The sequence below is a fragment of the Mustelus asterias genome, chromosome 11, assembly GCF_964213995.1.
Source record: "Mustelus asterias chromosome 11, sMusAst1.hap1.1, whole genome shotgun sequence".
In the NCBI taxonomy this organism is placed as follows: Eukaryota; Metazoa; Chordata; class Chondrichthyes; order Carcharhiniformes; family Triakidae; genus Mustelus; species Mustelus asterias.
In genome coordinates, this window is record NC_135811.1 from 12,278,663 (window position 1) to 12,300,043 (window position 21,381).

The 21,381-nt window shown below is 51.3% G+C and overlaps 1 protein-coding gene across 2 annotated transcripts in view; it reads left to right on the top strand.

Moving 5' to 3' along the window:
• The first annotated feature begins 12,784 nt into the window (after positions 1–12,784).
• Positions 12,785–21,381, top strand: part of slf2 (SMC5/6 complex localization factor 2) — an 86,184-nt gene continuing 77,587 nt past the window's right edge. For both annotated transcript variants that reach the window (XM_078223135.1, XM_078223136.1), the window contains exon 1: positions 12,785–13,066. In XM_078223135.1, coding sequence (XP_078079261.1) covers positions 13,032–13,066 — 35 coding nt within the window. In that variant the 5' untranslated portion in view covers positions 12,785–13,031. The remainder of the gene's footprint in view (positions 13,067–21,381) is intronic.

Genomic DNA, 21,381 nt, shown 5'->3' on the forward strand with positions numbered 1-21,381 from the left:
TGTTTTTCATTGCTATTGCCATTGGGGTAATAACATTGTGGCTCGAAGGTATTTTAGCGACATTTTGAAAAACGGTTCTCAGTTGTAATTAAGGTTGCTGACTCCTGCTCAAGGCCCTCTGACATTCTAGTGAATTATTACTGCGCCCACTCCAAAGCCAATATTTCCTTCCTCTAGTGCAGTGCCTAAAAAGGAACACAGCGTATCTCTGTACAACTGCAGTTTGACTTCCTCCTCTTTGTACAGTTCCTTTTGAGGTAAAGACCAATATTCTATTGCCATTGTCTGATTGCTTTGGGTACATGTTTGCTAGCTTTGAGTGATTTATGTACTTGGACTCACTTCGCTCCTCTACGGTACTTATTTTTGCTCCACTTAGAAAATACAATGATTTAGCTTTCTTAAGCCTTGCCCACATTGTACTCCATGAGCATGCTCACTCACTTAATCTGTCTATGTTCCTTTGAAACGTCTTGCTCCCATCTGCACTACTCTCTATCCGTTGAGACGATGGTGTGATTTATGCATGAGTGATAAACCTGCAATGTCACTGACTGACCAAACATATTTTGAACTGTTTAAAAAGGACTAATTAAAGACAAGAAAAGACGTCAATTAAAGACAGCTGCCAGAAGTCACCGCGCACCTGGTATCATCAGTTGACCAGTTTCTGGAAAGTTAATGCTAAAGTTTATTTATTAGTCACAAATAGGTTTACATTCACATTGCAATGAAGTTACTGTGAAAATCCCCTAGTGGCCACACTCCAGCGCCTGTTTGGGTACACTGAGGGAGAATTTAGCATGGCCAATGCATCTAACCAGCACATCCTTTGGAGTGTGGGAGGAAACCAGAGCACCCGGAGGAAACCCATGCAGACACGGGGAGAAGGTGCAAACTCCACACGGACAGTAACCCAAACCGAGAATCGAACCTGGGTCCCTGGTGCTGTGAGGCAGCAGTGCTAACCACTGTGCCACTGTGCCAACCATTCTGATGTGGAATTACAATTCAAACTTTAAAATTTGAACTGAGACAGAGCAAAATGCTTAAAAATGCAAGACAATGTACCATGCCTCGGGACATCCGATGTACATTGTACATGTACATTGGGGAAACCATGCAGACATTACGACAACGGATGAATGAACACCGCTCGACAATCACCAGGCAAGATTGTTCTCTTCCTGTTGGGGAGCACTTCAGTGGTCACGGGCATTCGGCCTCTGATATTCAGGTAAGCGTTCTCCAAGGCGGCCTTCACAACACACGACAGCGCAGAGTCGCTGAGCAGAGACTGATAGCCAGGTTCCGCACACATGAGGATGGCCTCAACCGGGATCTTGGGTTCATGTCACACTATCTGTAACTCCCACAACTTGCCTGGACTCGCAAAGTCTCACTGGCTGTCCTGTCTGGAGACAATACACATCTCTTTAACCTGTGCTAATGCTCTCTCCACTCACTTTGTCTGTACCTTTAAGACTTGATTAGCTGTAAAGACTCGCATTCCAATCATTATTCATTATTCTGTAAATTGAGTTTGTGTCTTTATATGCCCTGTTTGTGAACAGAACTCCCATTCACCTGATGAAGGAGCAGCACGCTCCGAAAGCTAGTGGCGTTTGCTACCAAATAAACCTGTTGGACTTTAACCTGGTGTTATGAGACTTCTTACTGTGTTTACCCCAGTCCCACGCCAGCATCTCCACATAAGAACATAAGAACATAAGAAATAGGAGCAGGAGTAGGCCATCTAGCCCCTCGAGCCTGCCCCGCCATTCAATAAGATCATGGCTGATCTGAAGTGGATCAGTTCCACTTACCCGCCTGATCCCTATAACCCCTAATTCCCTTGCCGATCAGGAATCCATCTATCCGTGATTTAAACATATTCAACGAGGTAGCCTCCACCACTTCAGTGGGCAGAGAATTCCAGAGATTCACCACCCTCTGAGAGAAGAAGTTCCTCCTCAACTCTGTCCTAAACTGACCCCCCTTTATTTTGAGGCTGTGCCCTCTAGTTCTAGTTTCCTTTCTAAGTGGAAAGAATCTTTCCATCTCTACCCTATCCAGCCCCTTCATTATCTTATAGGTCTCTATAAGATCCCCCCTCAGCCTTCTAAATTCCAACGAATACAAACCCAATCTGCTCAGTCTCTCCTCATAATCAACACCCCTCATCTCTGGTATCAACCTGGTGAACCTTCTCTGCACTCTCTCCAAGGCCAATATATCCTTCCGCAAATAAGGGGACCAATACTGCACACAGTATTCCAGCTGCGGCCTCACCAATGCCCTGTACAGATGCAGCAAGACATCTCTGCTTTTATATTCTATCCCCCTTGCGATATAGGCCAACATCCCATTTGCCTTCTTGATCACCTGTTGCACCTGCAGACTGGGTTTTTGTGTCACATGCACAAGGACCCCCAGGTCCCTCTGCACAGCAGCATGTTGTAATTTCTTTCCATTTAGATAATAATCCAAATTGCTATTATTTCTTCCAAAGTGAATAACCTCGCATTTGTTAACGTTATACTCCATCTGCCAGATCCTCGCCCACTCACTCAGCCTGTCCAAATCTCTCTGCAGACCTTCTACGCCCTCCACACGATTCACTTTTCCACTTATCTTTGTGTCGTCTGCAAACTTTGTTACCCTACACTCAGTCCCCTCCTCCAGATCGTCTATATAAATGGTAAATAGTTGAGGCCCCAGTACCGATCCCTGCGGCACGCCACTAGTTACCATCATGAAGAATAACAGGCCAGACTGCAGCTACTGCAGGGAGATTGCAAGTGACACAGTGATGCGCGACAATCAAGCACGAGGTACAAGGCTTCTGCTATTGAAGGCTTTTATTAGCAAACAATGGAACTAACTAACACGAGTACACCAATTCAGACTGGAGGGGTCCCGCCTGAGCAGAGGGTCTTATACCTCTCCCCAGGAGGCGGGGCCCGACCGGGATGTGCCATAACAACATCTACCACAGGTAAACACCCTAACCCAACAACATTATAACAACCCCCACAGTGGCAACACCCTAACCCAACAGTAACATTGGAATAACCCCACAGTGGTAACCAACGATGGTTCACCACATTCACCCCTCCTTTAAAAACAAAGGCCGGCGGGGTGCGAAAACAGGTCACATATATACAAAATTCACAAGTCCAGACGGTCTGGAGGACCGCACCGTCGCTGTGATCTCCTCAACACCGGTTGCGACACCGGAGCAGGTGCTTGCGGTGGCGTTCTCTCCAAAACAGCGTCCGGCTGTCCCCTCGAGGACTCCCGGGCCGGTTGACCCTGGTGAGGCGATGGTGCAGGGGATCCTGGAACCTTCTGTGGTGGCGCCGATCTCCGAGTCTCAGGCAAGCTGTACATGGGAGTATAACTGTTATGCACTGGTCCTGGTGCTGACCGCGCCACGTCTGGGGAAGAAAGAAGTGAAAGGGGGTTCGTGACGGGGGGTATAGGAGCGACAGGAGTTGCTACGTCCCCTGCGGGCGCCAGGTCTCGAATCGAGACTGTGTCCTCTCGCCCGTCAGGATATGCCACATAGGCATACTGAGGGTTGGCGTGGAGGAGTTGGACCGGTTCGACCAAGGGGTCGGACTTGCGGGCCCTCACATGTCGCCGCAGAAGGACGGGTCCTGGGTACGTCAACCAGGCTGGTAAGGAGATCCCCGAGGATGACTTCCGAGGGAATGAGAACATCCTCTCGTGGGGAGTAGCATTGGTTGCCGTACACAGGAGGGAGCGAATGGAATGAAGCGCATTTGGAAGGACCTCCTGCCAACGGGAGACTGGAAGGCCCCTGGATTTCAGCGCCAGTAGGACAGCCTTCCAGACTGTAGCATTCTCCCTCTCCACCTGTCCGTTACCCCTAGGGTTGTAGCTCGTGGTTCTACTAGAGGCAATCCCGTATGAGAGCAGGAATTGCCTCAAGTCGTTACTCATGAACGACGAGCCCCTGTCGCTATGTATGTAGCAGGGGTACCCGAACAGGGTAAAAAGCTCACTGAATGCCTTAATCACTGTGGCAGTCGACGTGTCCGCACAGGGGACAACAAACGGGAACCGGGAGTATTCATCTATTATATTGAGAAAATAGACATTCCGGTCCGTTGAGGGAAGGGGGCCCTTAAAATCCACACTCAGCCTCTCGAAGGGGCGAGTGGCCTTGACCAATTGTGCCCGGTCCGGTCGATAAAAGTGCGGTTTGCATTCCGCGCAAATCCGACAGCTTCTTGTTACTGACCTGACATCCTCCACCGAGTAGGGCAGGTTGCGGGCTTTTACGAAGTGGTAGAGCCGAGTGACTCCAGGATGGCACAGGTCATTGTGGAGGGCCTTCAAGTGGTCCTCCTGCATGATAGCGCATGTTCCGCGCGAGATGGCATCCGAGGGCTCATTGAGCTTCCCTGGACGATACATAATATTGTAATTATAGGTGGAGAGCTCAATTCTCCACCGCAAGATCTTATCGTTTTTGATCTTGCCCCTCTGCGTGTTACTGAACATAAACGCCACGGATCGTTGATCCGTGATCAGGGTGAACCGCTTCCCTGCCAGGTAATGACGCCAGTGTCTGATGGCCTCCACAATAGCCTGAGCTTCCTTCTCCACCGCTGAGTGCCGAATTTCGGGACCTTGAAGGGTGCGGGAAAAAAACGCGACGGACCTGCCTGCCTGGTTTAGTGTGGCGGCCAGGGCGAAATCCGATGCATCACTTTCCACCTGAAAAGGGATGGATTCATCCACCGCGTGCATTGTGGCTTTCGCAATGTCGCTTTTCAAAGCCTTGAAGGCCAATTGGGCCTCCGGCGTGAATGGGAAGGTCGTGGACTTGATGAGCGGACGGGCTTTGTCCGCGTAGTTGGGGACCCACTGCGCATAATAAGAAAAGAAGCCGAGGCATCTCCTCAGTGCTTTTGTGCTAGCGGGCAAGGGAAGTTCGGTAAGGGGGCGCATACGGTCTGGATCAGGGCCGATGACCCCGTTTTCCACCACGTATCCAAGAATAGCTAACCTGCGCGTACGGAATACGCACTTCTCCCTGTTATACGTCAGATTCAGGCGAGATGCAGTGCGCAGAAAGTGTTGGAGATTCGTGTCATGGTCCTGCTGGTCATGGCCGCAGATGGTGACGTTATCCAGGTACGGGAAGGTAGCCCGCAACCCGTTCTGGTCCACCATTCGGTCCATAGCACGCTGGAAGACCGAGACCCCATTGGTGACACCAAATGGAACCCTGAGGAAATGGTATAGACGACCATCCGCCTCAAAAGCCGTATATTGTCGGTCCTCTGGGCGGATGGGGAGTTGATGGTAGGCGGACTTAAGGTCTATGGTGGAGAACACCCGGTACTGCGCAATCTGATTGACCATATCAGATATGCGCGGGAGAGGATACGCATCCAGCTGCGTATAACGGTTAATGGTCTGACTGTAGTCGATGACCATCCGAGGTTTGTTCCCGCTTTTAACCACCACGACCTGCGCTCTCCATGGACTAGCACTGGCCTGTATGATCCCTTCTTTGAGGAGCCGCTGAACCTCAGATCTGATAAAGATCCGGTCTTCAGCGCTGTAACGCCTACTCTTAGTAGCGATGGGCTTGCAGCCTGGTACCAGATTCTTAAATAGGGATGGTGTAGTGATTTTCAGAGTGGAAAGATTGCATGCGGGGCGCTTTGGGCAATTTGGAGGCTGCGGCTGATTCCCTACTGCCAGTGAAGGGAGTGGCCCACCGTACTGTAGGATCACACTCTTCATGTGGACCATAAAGTTCAGTCCGAGGAGAATTGGCGCACAAAGGTGCGGTAACACAAGGAGCCTGTATCGCTCGTAAATTGTGCCCTGCACCTCTAGGGTTACCATACAACGTCCTTGGATCGGTACAGACCGGGACCGTGATGCCATAGAAATTGTCTGTTTGGTAGGTAGAACCCGGAGTCCACACCTTTTTGCAGTGTCAGGGTGAATAAAACTCTCGGTGCTCCCACTGTCAAACAGACAATACACAGTACGACCATTTACCTTGATGTTCATCATGGAACAGTCAAGTCTGTGATGCTTCGTCTGGTCCAGAGAGATCGACGCCACCGTTGGCCCCTGGGCGTCACTGCATGCAGCCGAGGTTGATACTGAGGACCCCTGCTGGTCGCTCCTGGTCGTCGTCGACCATGATGGCCGCCCCCATGAATCGCACGTGGGTGAGGGCGCCAAGCGTAGCGACTCCTGGTGGTCTTCCTCCTCCTCCGTCAGCCACGATGGCGCCGTCCTGGATTCGCACGTGGTCGGGCCTCGCGGGTACCGCGACGTCGAAGGAGATTGTCTCCGCTCTGGAGGGTCACAGGCTGCACTGCCGTTCTTGGGCTTCGACCTGCAAACTTTAGCATAGTGCCCCTTTTTACCGCACTGACTGCAGATCGCCGTTTTTGCAGGACACTGTTGCCGTGGATGCTTGGCTCCGCCGCAAAAATAGCATCGCTGGCCGCCTGGAGATGCCGCCGTCGTCGGATCGATATGGGAGCGCGAGCCCGTGGGGCGAGGAGAGATTTGTGCTTGCTCCTGCCACGTTGTCTCCGCGTGGTCTTCGGGGTACAGAGCCAAGCTTTTCGACGCTGCCTCCAGCATCTCAGCCATCTCCATCGCTTGGGTCAAGTTGAGGTTCCCTCTCTCTAATAGCTTAAGCCGGATGTACGAGGACCCTACCCCTGCTACGAACGCATCTCGGGCGAGGTCGTACATATATTGCTCAGCCGACACATCTTTGCAGTCGCAGCCCCTGGCAAGCTGCAAGAGCTCATTGGCGTAGTCCTCCATGGTTTCGCCCGACTGCCGACGTCGTGTAGCGAGGAGGTAACGAGCGTGGATCTCGTTGGGTGCTCTCGTGTATCGTTTCTTCAAGAGCTCGATGGCCCTCGGGTAAGTGGTGGCCGCACGAATCGCAAGATAGACCGTGTCGCTTACCCTCGCGTGGAGGACCTGGAGTTTGTCGTCGTCCGTAGTAACAGCTGCAGAGGCTGCCAGGTAGTCCTCGAAACACTTCCACCAGTGGTCAAAGGTGTTAGAGGCACCGACCGCACGTGGGTCCAACGTCAGACGCTCTGGTTTTAGTATCTGTTCCATACTCCCTTTACTGTCGAGAGTTTTATGTTTGCTAATAAAATTGATGCGCGACAATCAAGCACGAGGTACAAGGCTTCAGCTATTGAAGGCTTTTATTAGCAAACAATGGAACTAACTAACACGAGTACACCAATTCAGACTGGAGGGGTCCCGCCTGAGCAGAGGGTCTTATACCTCTCCCCAGGAGGCGGGGCCCGACCGGGATGTGCCATAACAACATCTACCACAGGTAAACACCCTAACCCAACAACATTATAACAACCCCCACAGTGGCAACACCCTAACCCAACAGTAACATTGGAATAACCCCACAGTGGTAACCAACGATGGTTCACCACACACAGGCAGTCACTTTCAGCAGAGGAAACAGGCAGAAAAGTTGTGTTCTCTCTCCCTCTCCCTCTTTTGGAGAAAGCTTATGTCATCAGGTTTGAGAAGTTAACTTCAGAAATCTATTGGTGAACCAAGATCTCATAATAATTGCAACACCTTCCACGTCTGACAGTTTCCACAAAACCAGATAATCCAAGTCAGTTGCAACATTTAAAAATCTACGCCTCAAGGATAATCAAAGGTCATTTAATGTATATTATTTAACCTTTTGTATTGGACTCTAACTTCCCTTATCTTTGATACTTGTACATGTGCGTGTGGACCTGTAAGAATGTATCAGAGCCAAAGGCTTGATGTTGCATTTTATTATTTTTCTTCGAGTTTAGAGGTTAATACATTTGCTTTTTTGTTTTGCTCAAGAAAACCTTGTATGATTTTGTCTCCTCATTGTTCACAGCTTAAATAGTTAAATACACTCTGATTTCATATCCTTGTGAAAAAGAAACTTAAAACTTCGTTGTGAACTGAGGCAGTTGAATAGAGGGGAGCCAATTCAACTCTTCTCACCTGGTTGCCACGCCCTCCTAAATTAGTCTCATCTGCAAGCTTGGATGTACATCCAAGCCATTAATAAATATGGTAAAAGAGTGAGGCATCAGAACAGAGCCCTGGTGAGCATCACTTCTCACATCCCGCTAACCTGAGTATGTACCTTTTGTCAACACGCTTCATCTCCCACCTCACCATGCATTGCTAACCCAAGTCAAAGGTCCACGTACAAATTGTGGAATCTCTATTTTATAAACAAATTATTTTAAATAAACATAAATCTCCCATCAGAGAATATCGATACTATTTGTTATGTACGTTGGGGTGAACCCCCTTTAAGGAAATGGGTCAGGTGACCCGGGGTGTGGCGTGATCTATCCGGAGACCACCCTGAGAGGGCAGTGGTCGTTTGGAGGGCGGAGCGAGTAAGACTGTAATAAATACTGTGTCCCCTGACACTTGTCTGTGGAGTGAATTCTTGACACGTCATGTGAGTTCTTGGCATTTGTTCTTGGCATGTTTGCTACGACTCTCATTAATGTTTACAGATGCACCAAAGAAAGCATCCTTTCTGGTTGTATCACAGCTTGGTATGGCTCCTGCTCTAACCAAGACTGCCAAAAAAACTACAAAGGGTCGTGAACAAAGCCCAGTTCATCATGCAAACCAGCTTCCCATCCATTGACGCTGTCTATACATCCCGCTGCCTCGGAAAAGCAGCCAGCATAATCAAGGATCCCACGCACCCCGGACATACGCTCTTCCACCTTCTACCTCATTGAGTGTTATTAAGGCAAGGATAGATACATTTTTGAACAGTAAAGGAATTAAGGGTTATGGTGAGCGGGCGGATAAGTGGAGCTGAGTCCATGAAAAGATCAGCCATGATCTTATTGAATGGTGGAGCAGGTTCGAAGGGCCAGATGGCCTGTTCCTGCTCCTAGTTCTTATGTTCTTATGTTCTTCCGTTGGAAAAAAGATACAAAAGTCTGAAGACGCATACCAACTAACTCAAGAACAGCTTCTTCCCTGCTGCTGTCAGACTTTTGAATGGACCTACCTCGTATTAAGTTGATCTTTCTCTACACCTTAGCTATGACTGTAGCACTACATTCTGCACTCTCTCCTTTCCTTCTCTATGTACGGTATGCTTTGTATAGCACGCAAGAAACAATACTTTTCACTGTATACTAATACATGTGATAATTATAAATCAAATTAAATCAAATCAGGATGCTCCTCAGTAGTAAAGAATTTAACATTATTAGCAAGCAATTTCACGGCTTGAACTGAAACAAAATGGTGCAATTTTGGCTCTGTATTCCTCTATGCAGGTAATAGGGTTTAGCTATATATCTTCATTTTAAGCTAATCATGGTTTTCTCCATTTCAGTTAGTGTCTCTCTTCCCTGCTGCTCCCCCCCTCCCACTTCTCAGTTCTTGCTGGCACTGATTTTATTAGCTTTTAGTTCACAATGGCTTTAATCATAAGCTGATTTTGAGTTGTCTGATTCTCTGTGGGTGTTGGCCAGCTATTGTTAGACTCTCAGTTTGCATTCTTGCAATTCTGGAGCAACATTCACAATTCAAGAAAAGCTTCCCTGGCATTGCTAGCAGTGCCACATACAGAAGCTAAAATTCAGCCAAAGAGTGATAATAAACAAAATACGGGTGATGCCGAATAATAAAATAAGGGCTGGAAATTCCTACACTTCACATACATATAAAAAACAGTTTCAGCGGAGGCACAAAGCCACATGTGCCAATGAAGTTACTCAAAAATGTTTGATGCTTTTGCTTCATGCTCTCCAGATCCCAGATCCCTAATGGCACCGGGAAGGATCTATGCCAAGAGAGTTTTCCGACTGGAGTCTTTCATCTCCGCTGGATGGCAAGATAGAATGTCTGGCTGTGTCCAGACTCACACAACACCAGGTTAAAGTCCAACAGTTTATTTGGTAGCACAAGCTTTCGGAGTGTCGCTCCTTCTTCCAACGCCGGCATCTCCACGTCGTGTCCAGACTGAACAGGAAACGTACAGGAAATCCGTCCACATTGAGTGGATCATAGAATCCCTGCAGTGCAGAAAGTGGATCATAGAATCATAGAATCTCTGCAGTGCCCATCGAGTCTGCAACAATCATAATCCCACCCAGGTCCCACTCCCATAGCACCACATATTTATCCTGCTAACACCAAGGGGCAATTTAGCACAGCCAATCAACCTATCATGCAATCGCAGATGGCACGGTGGCACAGTGATTAGCACTTCTGCCTCACAGTGCCAGGGACCCAGGTTCAATTCTGGCCTTGGCCACTGTGTGTGTGGGGTTTGCACTTTCTCCCCGTGTCTGCGTGGGTATCCTCCGGATGCTCTGGTTTCCTCCCACAGTCTGAATGATGTGCGGGTTAGGTTATTGGCCATGCTAAATTGTCCCTAGTGTCAGGGGGATTAGCAAGGTAAATGTGTGGGGTTACGGGAATAGGGCCTGGGATTGTGGTTGGTACAGACTTGATGGGCCAAATGGCTTCCTTCTGTACTGTAACGATTCCATGATTCTATGAGTGGATTCAACTGGTGTGCTGGGAGTTATTGTGTTTTTTTTACTCATTTACTGGATGCGGGCATCACTGTCTGGGCCAGCATTTATTGTCCATCCCTAATTGCCCTCGAAAAAGTGGTGGTGAGTCGCCTTCTTGAATCGCTGCAGACGGAAAAGAGATAATTTCCCCTGTCAATCATACCTGAAGACCGCTTTTAATAAGTGACTGGAATTGATTTGACTGATCCGGAAATATATATCGATGCACTGGAAAAGGTTGTGAATTTAACAGTTTAGTTTTTCAGTTCAGCGAAAGAGCCAGAGAAAAAATGGAGGATGGGCAGGAAATAAAAAACAATGGGGGGGGGAGATTGTTTAAATGAGTGATTAAATGACAAAAGGGATGATGTTCCAATGCAAAGGTATGTGGGAGTAGGACCATTAGAGAGACAAAAGGTGGGTCGAGTGGAGGTGTAAATGGTACATTACTTGTCCATACAGAGAAGCAAAGCACTGCAGATGCTGGAAATCTGAATGAACGTGAACATCATCTCTCCACAGATTCTGCCAGACCTGCTGAGCACTTCCAGCATCTTCTGTTTTATTTTGAGTAATACCAGCAACATGCTGTCCCAGATGTGAGGGACGCACTCAAGCTTGAGGCAGCCACCGCCAAGGCACCATGTAAGGCCTTTCAGCCAATTTGAACCGAGGGGCTAGAAACTGGAAAAAAACTCGAGGACTGTCTATAATCTCTAACTGTGTGTAACTCTATTGAAGCATCACAAAATGCAAATTGATCACTGGACATAGTTTCATAAAGGACTTTGGATTTTCACAGTAACTAAATTGCAGTGTGAATGTAAGCCTACTTGTGACGAATAAATAAACTTTACTTTAGTTACGGGTGGCATGGTAGCACGGTGGTTAGCACTGCTGGCTCACAGCGTTAGGGACCCAGGTTCGACTCTCAGCTTGGGTCACGATCTGTATGGAGTCTGCACGTTCTCCCCGTGACTGTGTGGGTTTACTCCGGGCGCTCTGGTTTCCTCCCACGGTCCCAAAGACGTGCTGGTTAAGTGCGTTGGCCATGCTGAATTCTCCCTCAGTGTACCTGAACAGGCGCTGGAGTGTGGTGACTAGGGGATTTTCACAGTAACTTCACTGCAGTGTTAATGTAAGCCTACTTGTGACCAATAAATAAGCTTTAACTTTAGGTAGAGTTGTTAAGGATGTGTGTTTTGTGTGTGTAAGAGTTTGTAATGCCAGAATGCAACAGAGTTGGCAGATGCATTTCTTTTGATTTATTATTGTCACGTATTAGTATACAGTGAAAAGTATTGTTTCTTGCGCACTAAACATGACAAAGCATACCGTTCATAGAGAAGGAAAGGAGAGCACAAAATGTAGTATTAGAGCCATAGCTAGGGTGTCGAGAAAGATCAGCTTAATACAAGGGAGGTCCATTCAAAAGTCTGACAGCAGCAGGGAAGAAGCTGTCCTTGAGTCGGTTGGTACGTGACCTCAGACTTTTGTATCTTTTTCCTGATGGAAGAAGGTGGAAGAGGGAATGTCTGGGGTGTGTGGGGTCTTTAATTATGCTGGCTGCTTTGCCGAGACAGCGCTAAGTGTAGACAGAGTCAGTGGATGGGAGGCTGGTTTGCGTGATGGACTGGGCGACACTCATGAACGTTTGCAGTTTCTTGCGGTCTTGGGCAGAGCAGGAGCTATACCAGGCTGTGATACAACCAGAAAGAATGCTTTCTATGATGCATCTGTAAAAGTTGGTGAGAGTCGTAGCTGACGTGCCAAATTTCCTTAGTCTCCTGAGAAAGTAGAGGCGTTGGTGGGCTTTCTTAACTATAGTGTTGACATGGGGAGACCAGGACGGATTGTTGGTGACCTGGACACCTGTAAACTTGAACCTCTCGACCCTTTGTACTTTGTCCCCGTTGATACAGACAGGGACATGTTTTTGCAAAGAATAGTTAAGGTACAGTTGTTAATAAGGTGTGTTTTTGTTTGTGTAAGAGTTTGTGCAGAGCTTGGCTCTGCCAGTGCCAGTCTGACAGACAGCAGGGCGAGCCGCCGTGCATTGTGGGATCTGTAGTCCCGCCTCAGGTTCCTCCCCGCTCCCAAAATGGTGGCCGCTGCCTCTGGGGAGTACAATTCCCGTGAGGCCACGCGCTGCCCCACCCCCCCCCCCCCCCCCCAGGGTGAGAGAGCTGCAGCGAGAGGTCGGGCCCGCCTCACAGCCACTGGCGGTTAGCAGCCGCCCGCCCCCCAACACACAGCAAAGCGGCAACCGGAGAGGCGGCGAATCCTTGCACCAGGCCCAAGGCAGGAGCGGGGAGAGATCACAGCGGCTAAAAGGGCAGCGAGAACGGGGAACATGCAGCAGCGGCGGGGGGAGCGCGGCCTTTCCTGCTCGGAGCGCCCGCAGCGGCTGCAGGTGAAGCCATGAAGCAGCGCAAAGCCTTCACTCCCGGCACAGGGTAAGTCACAGGCCGCCGTTCCGCCTCTGCCCGTTGCCAAGGGGCGGGAGGGAAGCGGCGGAGCCGCAACTCCGGATCTGGGACTGGCGCCCGGACTGTCCCAGTGTCAGCTCCACACCGCCCCCCCCCCCCCCCCCCCGGCAACCACCCCCATCCCCCCCCGGCAACCACCCCCACACCCCCCCCCCCCGGCAACCACCCCCACCCCCCCCCCCCCCTCCAGCAACCCCACCCCCCCCGGCAACCACCCCCACACCCCCCCCCCGGCAACCACCCCCACCCCCCCCCCCCCGGGCAACCACCCCCACCCCCCCCCCCCCCCGGCAACCACCCCCCCCCCCCCCCGGCAACCACCCCCACCCCCCCCCCCCCGGCAACCACCCCCACCCCCCCCCCCCGGCAACCACCCCCACCCCCCCCCCCCGGCAACCACCCCCACCCCCCCCCCCCCGGCAACCACCCCCCCCCCCCGGCAACCACCCCCACCCCCCCCCCGGCAACCACCCTCACCCCCCCCCCCCCCCCCCCGGCAACCACCCTCACCCACCGGCAACCACCCTCACCCCCCCCCCCCCGGCAACCACCCCCACCCCCCCCCCGGCAACCACCCCCACCCCCCCCCCGGCAACCACCCTCACCCCCCCCCGGCAACCACCCTCACCCCCCCCCCCCCGGCAATCACCCCCCCCCCCCCCGGCAACCACCCTCACCCCCCCCCCCCGGCAACCACCCCCACCCCCCCCCCCCCGGCAACCACCCCCACCCCCCCCCCCCGGCAACCACCCCCACCCCCCCCCCCCCCGGCAACCACCCCCACCCCCCCCCCCCCCCGGCAACCACCCCCACCCCCCCCCCCCGGCAACCACCCCCCCCCCCCCCCCCCCGGCAACCACCCCCACCCCCCCCCCCCCGGCAACCACCCCCACCCCCACCCCCCCCCCGGCAACCACCCCCACCCCCACCCCCCCCCGGCAACCACTCCCACCCCCCCCCCCCCCCGGCAACCACCCCCCCCCCCCGGCAACCACCCCCCCCCCCCGGCAACCCCCCCCCCCCCCCGGCAACCACCCCCACCCCCCCCGGCAACCACCCCCGGCAACCACCCCCCCCCCCGGCAACCACCCCCCCCCCCCGGCAACCACCCCCACCCCCCCCGGCAACCACCCCCACCCCCGGCAACCACCCCCACCCCCCCCCCGGCAACCACTCCCACCCCCCCCCCCCCCCCCCCGGCAACCACCCCCCCCCGGCAACCACCACCCCCCCCCCCCCGGCAACCACCCCCACCCCCCCCCCCCGGCAACCACCCCCACCCCCCCCCCCCGGCAACCACCCCCACCCCCCCCGGCAACCACCCCCCCCGGCAACCACCCCCACCCCCCCCCGGCAACCACCCCCACCCCCCCCCCCCCCCCCGGCAAACCCCCCCCCCCCGGCATCCACCCCCACCCCCCCCCCCCGGCAACCCCCCCCCCCCCCGGCAACCACCCCCACCCCCTGGCAACCACCCCCCCCCCCCCGGCAACCACCCCCACCCCCCCCCCCCCCGGCAACCACCCCCACCCCCCCCCCGGCAACCACCCCCACCCCCCCCCCGGCAACCACCCCCACCCCCCCCCCCCCCCCCCCCCGGCAACCCCCCCCCCCCCCCCCGGCAACCACCCCCCCCCCACCCCACCCCCCCCCGGCAACCACCCCCCCCCCCCCCCCCCCGGCAACCACCCCCACCCCCCCCCCGGCAACCACCCCCCCCCCGGCAACCACCCCCCCCCCCGGCAACCACCCCCCCCCCCCCCCCGGCAACCCCCCCCCCCCCGGCACCACCCCCCCCCCCCCCCCCCCCGGCAACCACCCCCCCCACCCCCCCCCCCCGGCAACCACCCCCACCCCCCCCCCCGGCAACCACCCCCACCCCCCCCCCCCCGGCAACCACCCCCCCCCCCCCCCCCGGCAACCACCCCCACCCCCCCCCCCCCCCCGGCAACCACCCCCACCCCCCCCCCCCCCCCGGCAACCACCCCACCCCCACCCCCCCGGCAACCACCCCCACCCCCCCGGCAACCACCCCCACCCCCCCGGCAACCACCCCCACCCCCCCCCCCCCGGCAACCACCCCACCCCCCAACCCCCCCGGCAACCACCCCCCCCCCCCCCGGCAACCCCCCCCCACCCCCCCCCCCCCGGCAACCACCCCCACCCCCCCCCCCCGGCAACCACCCCCACCCCCCCGGCAACCACCCCCACCCCCACCCCCCCCCGGCAACCACCCCCACCCCCACCCCCCCCCCCGGCAACCACCCCCACCCCCCCCGGCAACCACCCCCACCCCCCCCCCCGGCAACCACCCCCACCCCCACCCCCCCCGGCAACCACCCCCGGCCCCCTCTCTCTCTCTCTAACCCCCCCCCAGATGTAACATTACATTATAAAACATTACATTAAACTGGAATTGTGTCGAAGGCTTTTGCTCTTGATGCTGTTTGCTAATGAGCTGAGAGAGACTCCAGCTGCAGTACAAGTATTGTGCTCCCGCCGCAATACTTCCTGTGATTGGCCAACAGTGAGCCCTGGAGCTGAGCTGGTGTTTAGAATTTATGATGCAAAGGCAGTGAGAGCCACTCCTTTACATGTGACAACTAGCAGGAAGGGACGTGGAGATCAAATAATATTATTTTTTTCCATGCAAGTAATTTAGTAAAATATATAAAAAGTTCTGTAGTTCAAAAATTTCTTGTGAATTTTTTTGCCCTTGAAAGTCAATTTATTTATTGTCGGAAGTTGGCTTACATTAACACTGCAATGACGTTACTGTGAAAATCCCCAAGTCGCCACACTCCGGTGCCTGTTCGGGTACATGGACGAGAATTTAGCAATGGCCAATCCACCTAACCAGCACATCTTTGGACAGTGGGAGGAATTTGGAGCAGCCGGAGGAAACCCACTCAGACACGGGGAGAACGTGCAGACACCACACAGGTGTCTTGGCCTTGGACCAACAATAGTTCATTTGAAAATCTGGTAAAGCTGTCCCGGTTTTGAATTGATCCAAAGATCTTGTTTTTACACACTAAACATGAAATTGTTTGCCGAGAAAAAGGCTTAATGAGCTTAAGAGATATTGCTGAAGCGGGTCATGTTTGAGGTCTGTGGAGAAGTTTATAAAAATCTCAATCTCTTTGTCAGCTAGAAACTCATGGATGTCTACATTTGAAATGAATGTGATTGCTCCCTGTGATGTGAATTCTCCAAATAAGTTTTTTTTGTATTCTAATCTAGCAAATCTATGAAAGGCCAAGTACATACTGTTAGATGTTACCCTATCTGTGTTATTAGTTGTCACATAGTTGGACTTTAAATTTCAACCGGTGCTTGAGATTTAATGTGAAGTAGCCAGTTACAATGTTTACATGGGATGACGACACTGTTGTGACACTGAGCAGTTCTAAGAGTTATGAAGTAGTCGATAGTTTCTGGACGTGATATTGAAATTAATTCTTTCTCGTGCCTTCACTGCACTTCCTTAATGAAATGTGTATTGAAGCTGAAGCGATTTTGAGTGCAGCAATGCAAATGGCACAAAACACTAGCATCATTGTGCATTGAAGTATAGGGTGCTAGAAGCAGTTGGTAGTACAATTGTCCCAGATGTCTCTAAGGACAAGCTGATTTCTATTTGTGCTGTAACATACTGTCTTAATCAATGTCAGCAGATGTGTCCACTGGTCAGTTTTGAACCAAATTCAAGCGCCTCCAGGTTTTTGCAAACACTCGGGCCATTCCTGCAAGTCTTTGGAAATCGACCAGGAGTGGGTACTCTGGTCAGTTATGAAGCCAATTGTAACACAGTCACCTTGTGGTAACCAACTAACCCAACAATTGCGATCCCGTCTTAATTGCCGAAAAGCTGCAGTAGAGAAAAATTCAGGGTTTAATTAGAATCTAGGCACTTTGGAGCCTCACAGGTCACAAAGATGAAAGCCACGTACCTATTAACTAGTGGCATTTATCACAAAACTGCTGATACTATCAGTCCCTGGCGTTCTGATCGAGCTTTTATTGATCAGTGATGCAGCAGTGCTTTAAAGAGTTCTTTCTGAACCTGGTGGTTCCAAGTTCAAACAAGCCAAGTTACGTAACGGTATTTGGAACAGAGTGGCACTATCATGGGTGGCAATTCTGGAAGAAGTACAGGTGATTTCCACATACGGTAGTGGTGAAATAGAATGAGTTTGAGCACTGTCATACGTGGAAACCATTTCAACTGCTTTCAGGCTTAACCCCCCTCTTGTGTCATGACAGTGCTGCGATGTGCCAAATACAATCAAGTGACTTGGCTTGTTTGAATATTGGAACCATCAGGTTTGGAAATAACTCCTTAAATCGTCGTTGCATTGCAATACATGAAACCTACATCAGAACACCAGGGTATGATGGCATCAGCAGCTAGTGATAAATGCGAGTTAACGGGAATGTGGCTTTGATCTTTGTGAGTTGAGCTTCTATGATGCAGAGAGAGTAAATACTCAACTGTACAATGTGGCATTGAAACCATTCATCTACCCTGATAAGGCCAAGTGAGGGAAAAAATGTGCTAGATCTATGTAGCAGGTCAGTCAACATCTGCAAACTGCAGTTTCTGCATTGTGTTTTGAGAGACCTCTATTTCTTGTTGACTTGTAGGTGTCGTCGTCTTCTCAGAAGGTTGACTGCCATGGATCTCTACCTCCTGTCTTGCCTTTACACATGCCACATAAGCCACCTGCATCTAGTCCATTGCATCTGTCATCCGTTTTCCCCTCTGCTTCCCTCTTCTTCGTTTTCCATCAATCTTCCCCTCCAGTAAATGGCTCTGTCTACTGTCTGCTTTAATGGTGTGACTTTTATTATATATTGTATCTTTCTATCCTTGATCTGCAGTAATTTCCTCTCTTCGTTCATTTGCAGCACTTTCTCAATCAGTTTGTCTGTGTAGAAGATGCAGTAAGAAGTCTCACAACACCAGGTTAAAGTCCAACAGGTTTATTTGGTAGCAAATACCATAAGCTTTCGGAGCAATGCTCCTTCGTCAGATGGAGTGGTCTCTGTTCTTAAACAGGGCACAGACACAGAAATCAAATTACAGAATACTGATTAGAATGCAAATCTCTACAGCCAGCCAGGTCTTAAATGTACAGACAGTGTGGGTGGAGGGAGCATTCAACACAGGTTAAAGAGATGTGTATTGTCTCCAGACAGTACAGCTTGTGAAATTGTGCAAGTCCAGGAGGCAAGCTGTGGGGGTTACTGATAATGTGACATAAATCCAAGATCCCGGTTTAGACCGTCCTCATGTGTGCGGAACTTGGCTATCAGTTTCTGCTCAGTGACTCTGCGCTGTCGTGTGTCGTGAAGGCCGCCTTGGAGAACGCTTACCTGAAGATCCAAGGCTGAATGCCCGTGACTGCTGAAATGCTCCCCCACAGGAAGAGAACAATCTTGCCTGGTGATTGTCGAGCGGTGTTCATTCATCCGTTGTCGTAGCGTCTGCATGGTTTCCCCAATGTACCATGCCTCGGGACATCCTTTCTTGCAGCGTGTCAGGTAGACAACATTGGCCGAGTTGCAACAGTAGGTACCGTGTACCTGGTAGATGGTGTTCTCATGTGAGATGATGGCATCCGTGTTGATGATCCGGCACGTCTTGCAGAGGTTGCTGTGGCAGGGTTGTGTGGTGTCGTGGTCACTGTTCTCCTGAAGGCTGGGTAGTTTGCTGCGGACAATGGTCTGTTTGAGGTTGCGTGGTTGTTTGAAGGCAAGAAGTGGGGGTGTGGGGATGGCCTTGGCGAGATGTTCGTCTTCATCAATGACATGTTGAAGGCTCCGGAGGAGATGCCGTAGCTTCTCCGCTCCGGGGAAGTACTGGACGACGAAGGGTACTCTGTCCACCGTGTCCCGTGTTTGTCTTCTGAGGAGGTCGGTGCGGTTGTACAATGGGTTTCAAGATGCCCTCGACATAGCCGGGGAGGTTCTCGCACAGGGTTCCGTTTCCTGAAACGATGGGACGGCCGGGTGTGTTTGCCTTGTGTATTTTTGGGAGGCAGTAGAGATCTCCAACGCATGGAGTACGTGGGATGAGAGCACGGAGGGTGCTCTGAAGGTCCGGATCAAAGGTTTTGATCAGAGTGTTGAGTTGACGGGTGTGTTCTTTGGTCGGATCTGTGGGTAACTGTCTGTAGTGTTCCTCGTTGTTCAGTTGAAGAAGATGCAGAACATTCTCTTATGTCCACATTTCAAATGTGTTCAGCTTATCAATAGCCTCTTTGTTGTCCATTTCTCCAAGTCATAATCACATAAATGACAAAATGTCGCACCCCTGCATTCTTTCCCTGAGATTTCAGTTCAGTAAAGGTACCACCCAGGCAGACATTTTAATCTGTTATCTCGCTATACTTTTTTGTATTTTCAGCGTTTTAGTCTTTTGCATCACTGAGCATGACAATGCAGAGACTGCACATGCAGAAATGAAATGCTTTTTTTCCCCAAGAGGTGAAAAACTTTCTCTTTCGGCTTTTCTGAAGTTTCTGCCAAGAGTTGACTTTTTATCACTCTTGGCTACTTTTCTTTTCTGGTTTCTGTTGCTGACTGGGGTGTTCTGCAAAATCTGAAGTGAAACTTGTGCTTAATTTAAAAAAAAAACCCACTGTTTTAATTCTTCCTTCGGGTTCTGCACTTGCACTCTTTTTCTTGTTTAGAATATGGTTTGATCAATTCTGGTGTTGTAATGCAGCTAACAACTTTAATCAGTAAAACCATTTAATTTCTTTCAGTTTTAATTTAAATGGGGAAATGGATCAACTCTTTGCAAGCCATACAAGAATAGCTTGTATTTGTATATCACCTTGAATGTAATGAGCATTCCAAAGCACCTCATAGGAGCTCAGCAACGTTTGACACCACACCAGGGAGAGCTTTTACTGCAGATGACTAAAAGCTCTGTCAAAGGGAGAGCTTTTAAAGCAAATCTTAAATGAAGAAAGAATTATAGAGAGTCAAAAAGGTGTAGAAAGGGAATTCTAGAGCTCAAGCTCTTGACAGCTGAAGGCCTGGCTGCCAGTGGTGAAGCAATTTAAAATTGGGGGGTGCTGAAGAGGCCAGACTCTTCAAGTGCAGCAATTCGAGGTTTTGGGGATTTAAATAGTTCACAGAGATAAAGAGGGGGAGGTCATGGAAGAGTTCAAAAATGAGGAGGAGACTTTTAAAATCGAAGTATTGCTTAACAAGGTGTCAGTGTAGGTCAGCAAGCACGGGAACTTGGCACAAGTAAGGACATGCGTGTTGAGAGATTGAATTTATGTACGGTACAATGTAGGTGTATTTCACACAATACCATTGATTTGCTTTTTCAAATGTTACATATTTGAACTATTTTCATTGGAAGATTGCAATGCAAAACAAAGAGACAGAATTAAATGCGAAGTTCTGTTCAACTTGTATAGAGCCTTGGTTAGATTACAGTGAGTACTATGCGCTCCACATAAGCCAGTGGAGATGGTTTAAAAACAATAGTACCCTCAATAGTGAGGTTTCGTCAAGAAAGACTAAAGAGATGTAGTCTTATTTTCCTGCTTGATTCTCACACTCCTTAAGAATAGGACACCACGGTGACACAGTGGTTAGCACTGCTGCTTCACAGCTCCAGGGACCCGGGTTCGATTCCCAGCTCGGGTCACTGTGCGGAGTTTGCATGTTCTCCCCTTGTCTGCGTGGGTTTCCTCCAGGTCCTCCGGTTTCCTCCCGCAGTCCAAAGATGTGCAGGTTAGGTTGATTGGCCAAGCTAAATTGCCCTTTAGTGTCCTGGGATGCGTAGGTTAGAGGGATTAGCGGATAAAACATGTAGGGATACGGGGATAGGGCCTGGGTGGGATTGTGGTCGGTGTCGACTCGATGGGCCGAATGGCCTCTTTCTGCACTGTCGGATTCTATGGTTTCTGATTCAATTCCGGCATCAGGGCCACTGTCTGATTAGATTTATTATTGTCACATGTATTAGCGTACAGTGAAAAGTATTGTTTCTTGCGCGCTATGCAGGCAAAGCACATCATTCATAGAGAAGGAAACAAGAGAGTGCAGAATGTAGTGTTATAGTCATAGCTAGGGTGTAGAGAAAAGATCAACTTAATGCGAGGTAGGTCCATTCAAAAGTCTGATGACAGCAGGGAAGATGCTGTTCTTGTGTCGGTTCGTATGTGACCTCAGACTTTTGTATCTTTTTCCCAACAGAAGAGGGTGGAAGAGAGAATGTCCAGCGTGCATGGGGTCCTTAATTATGCTGGCTG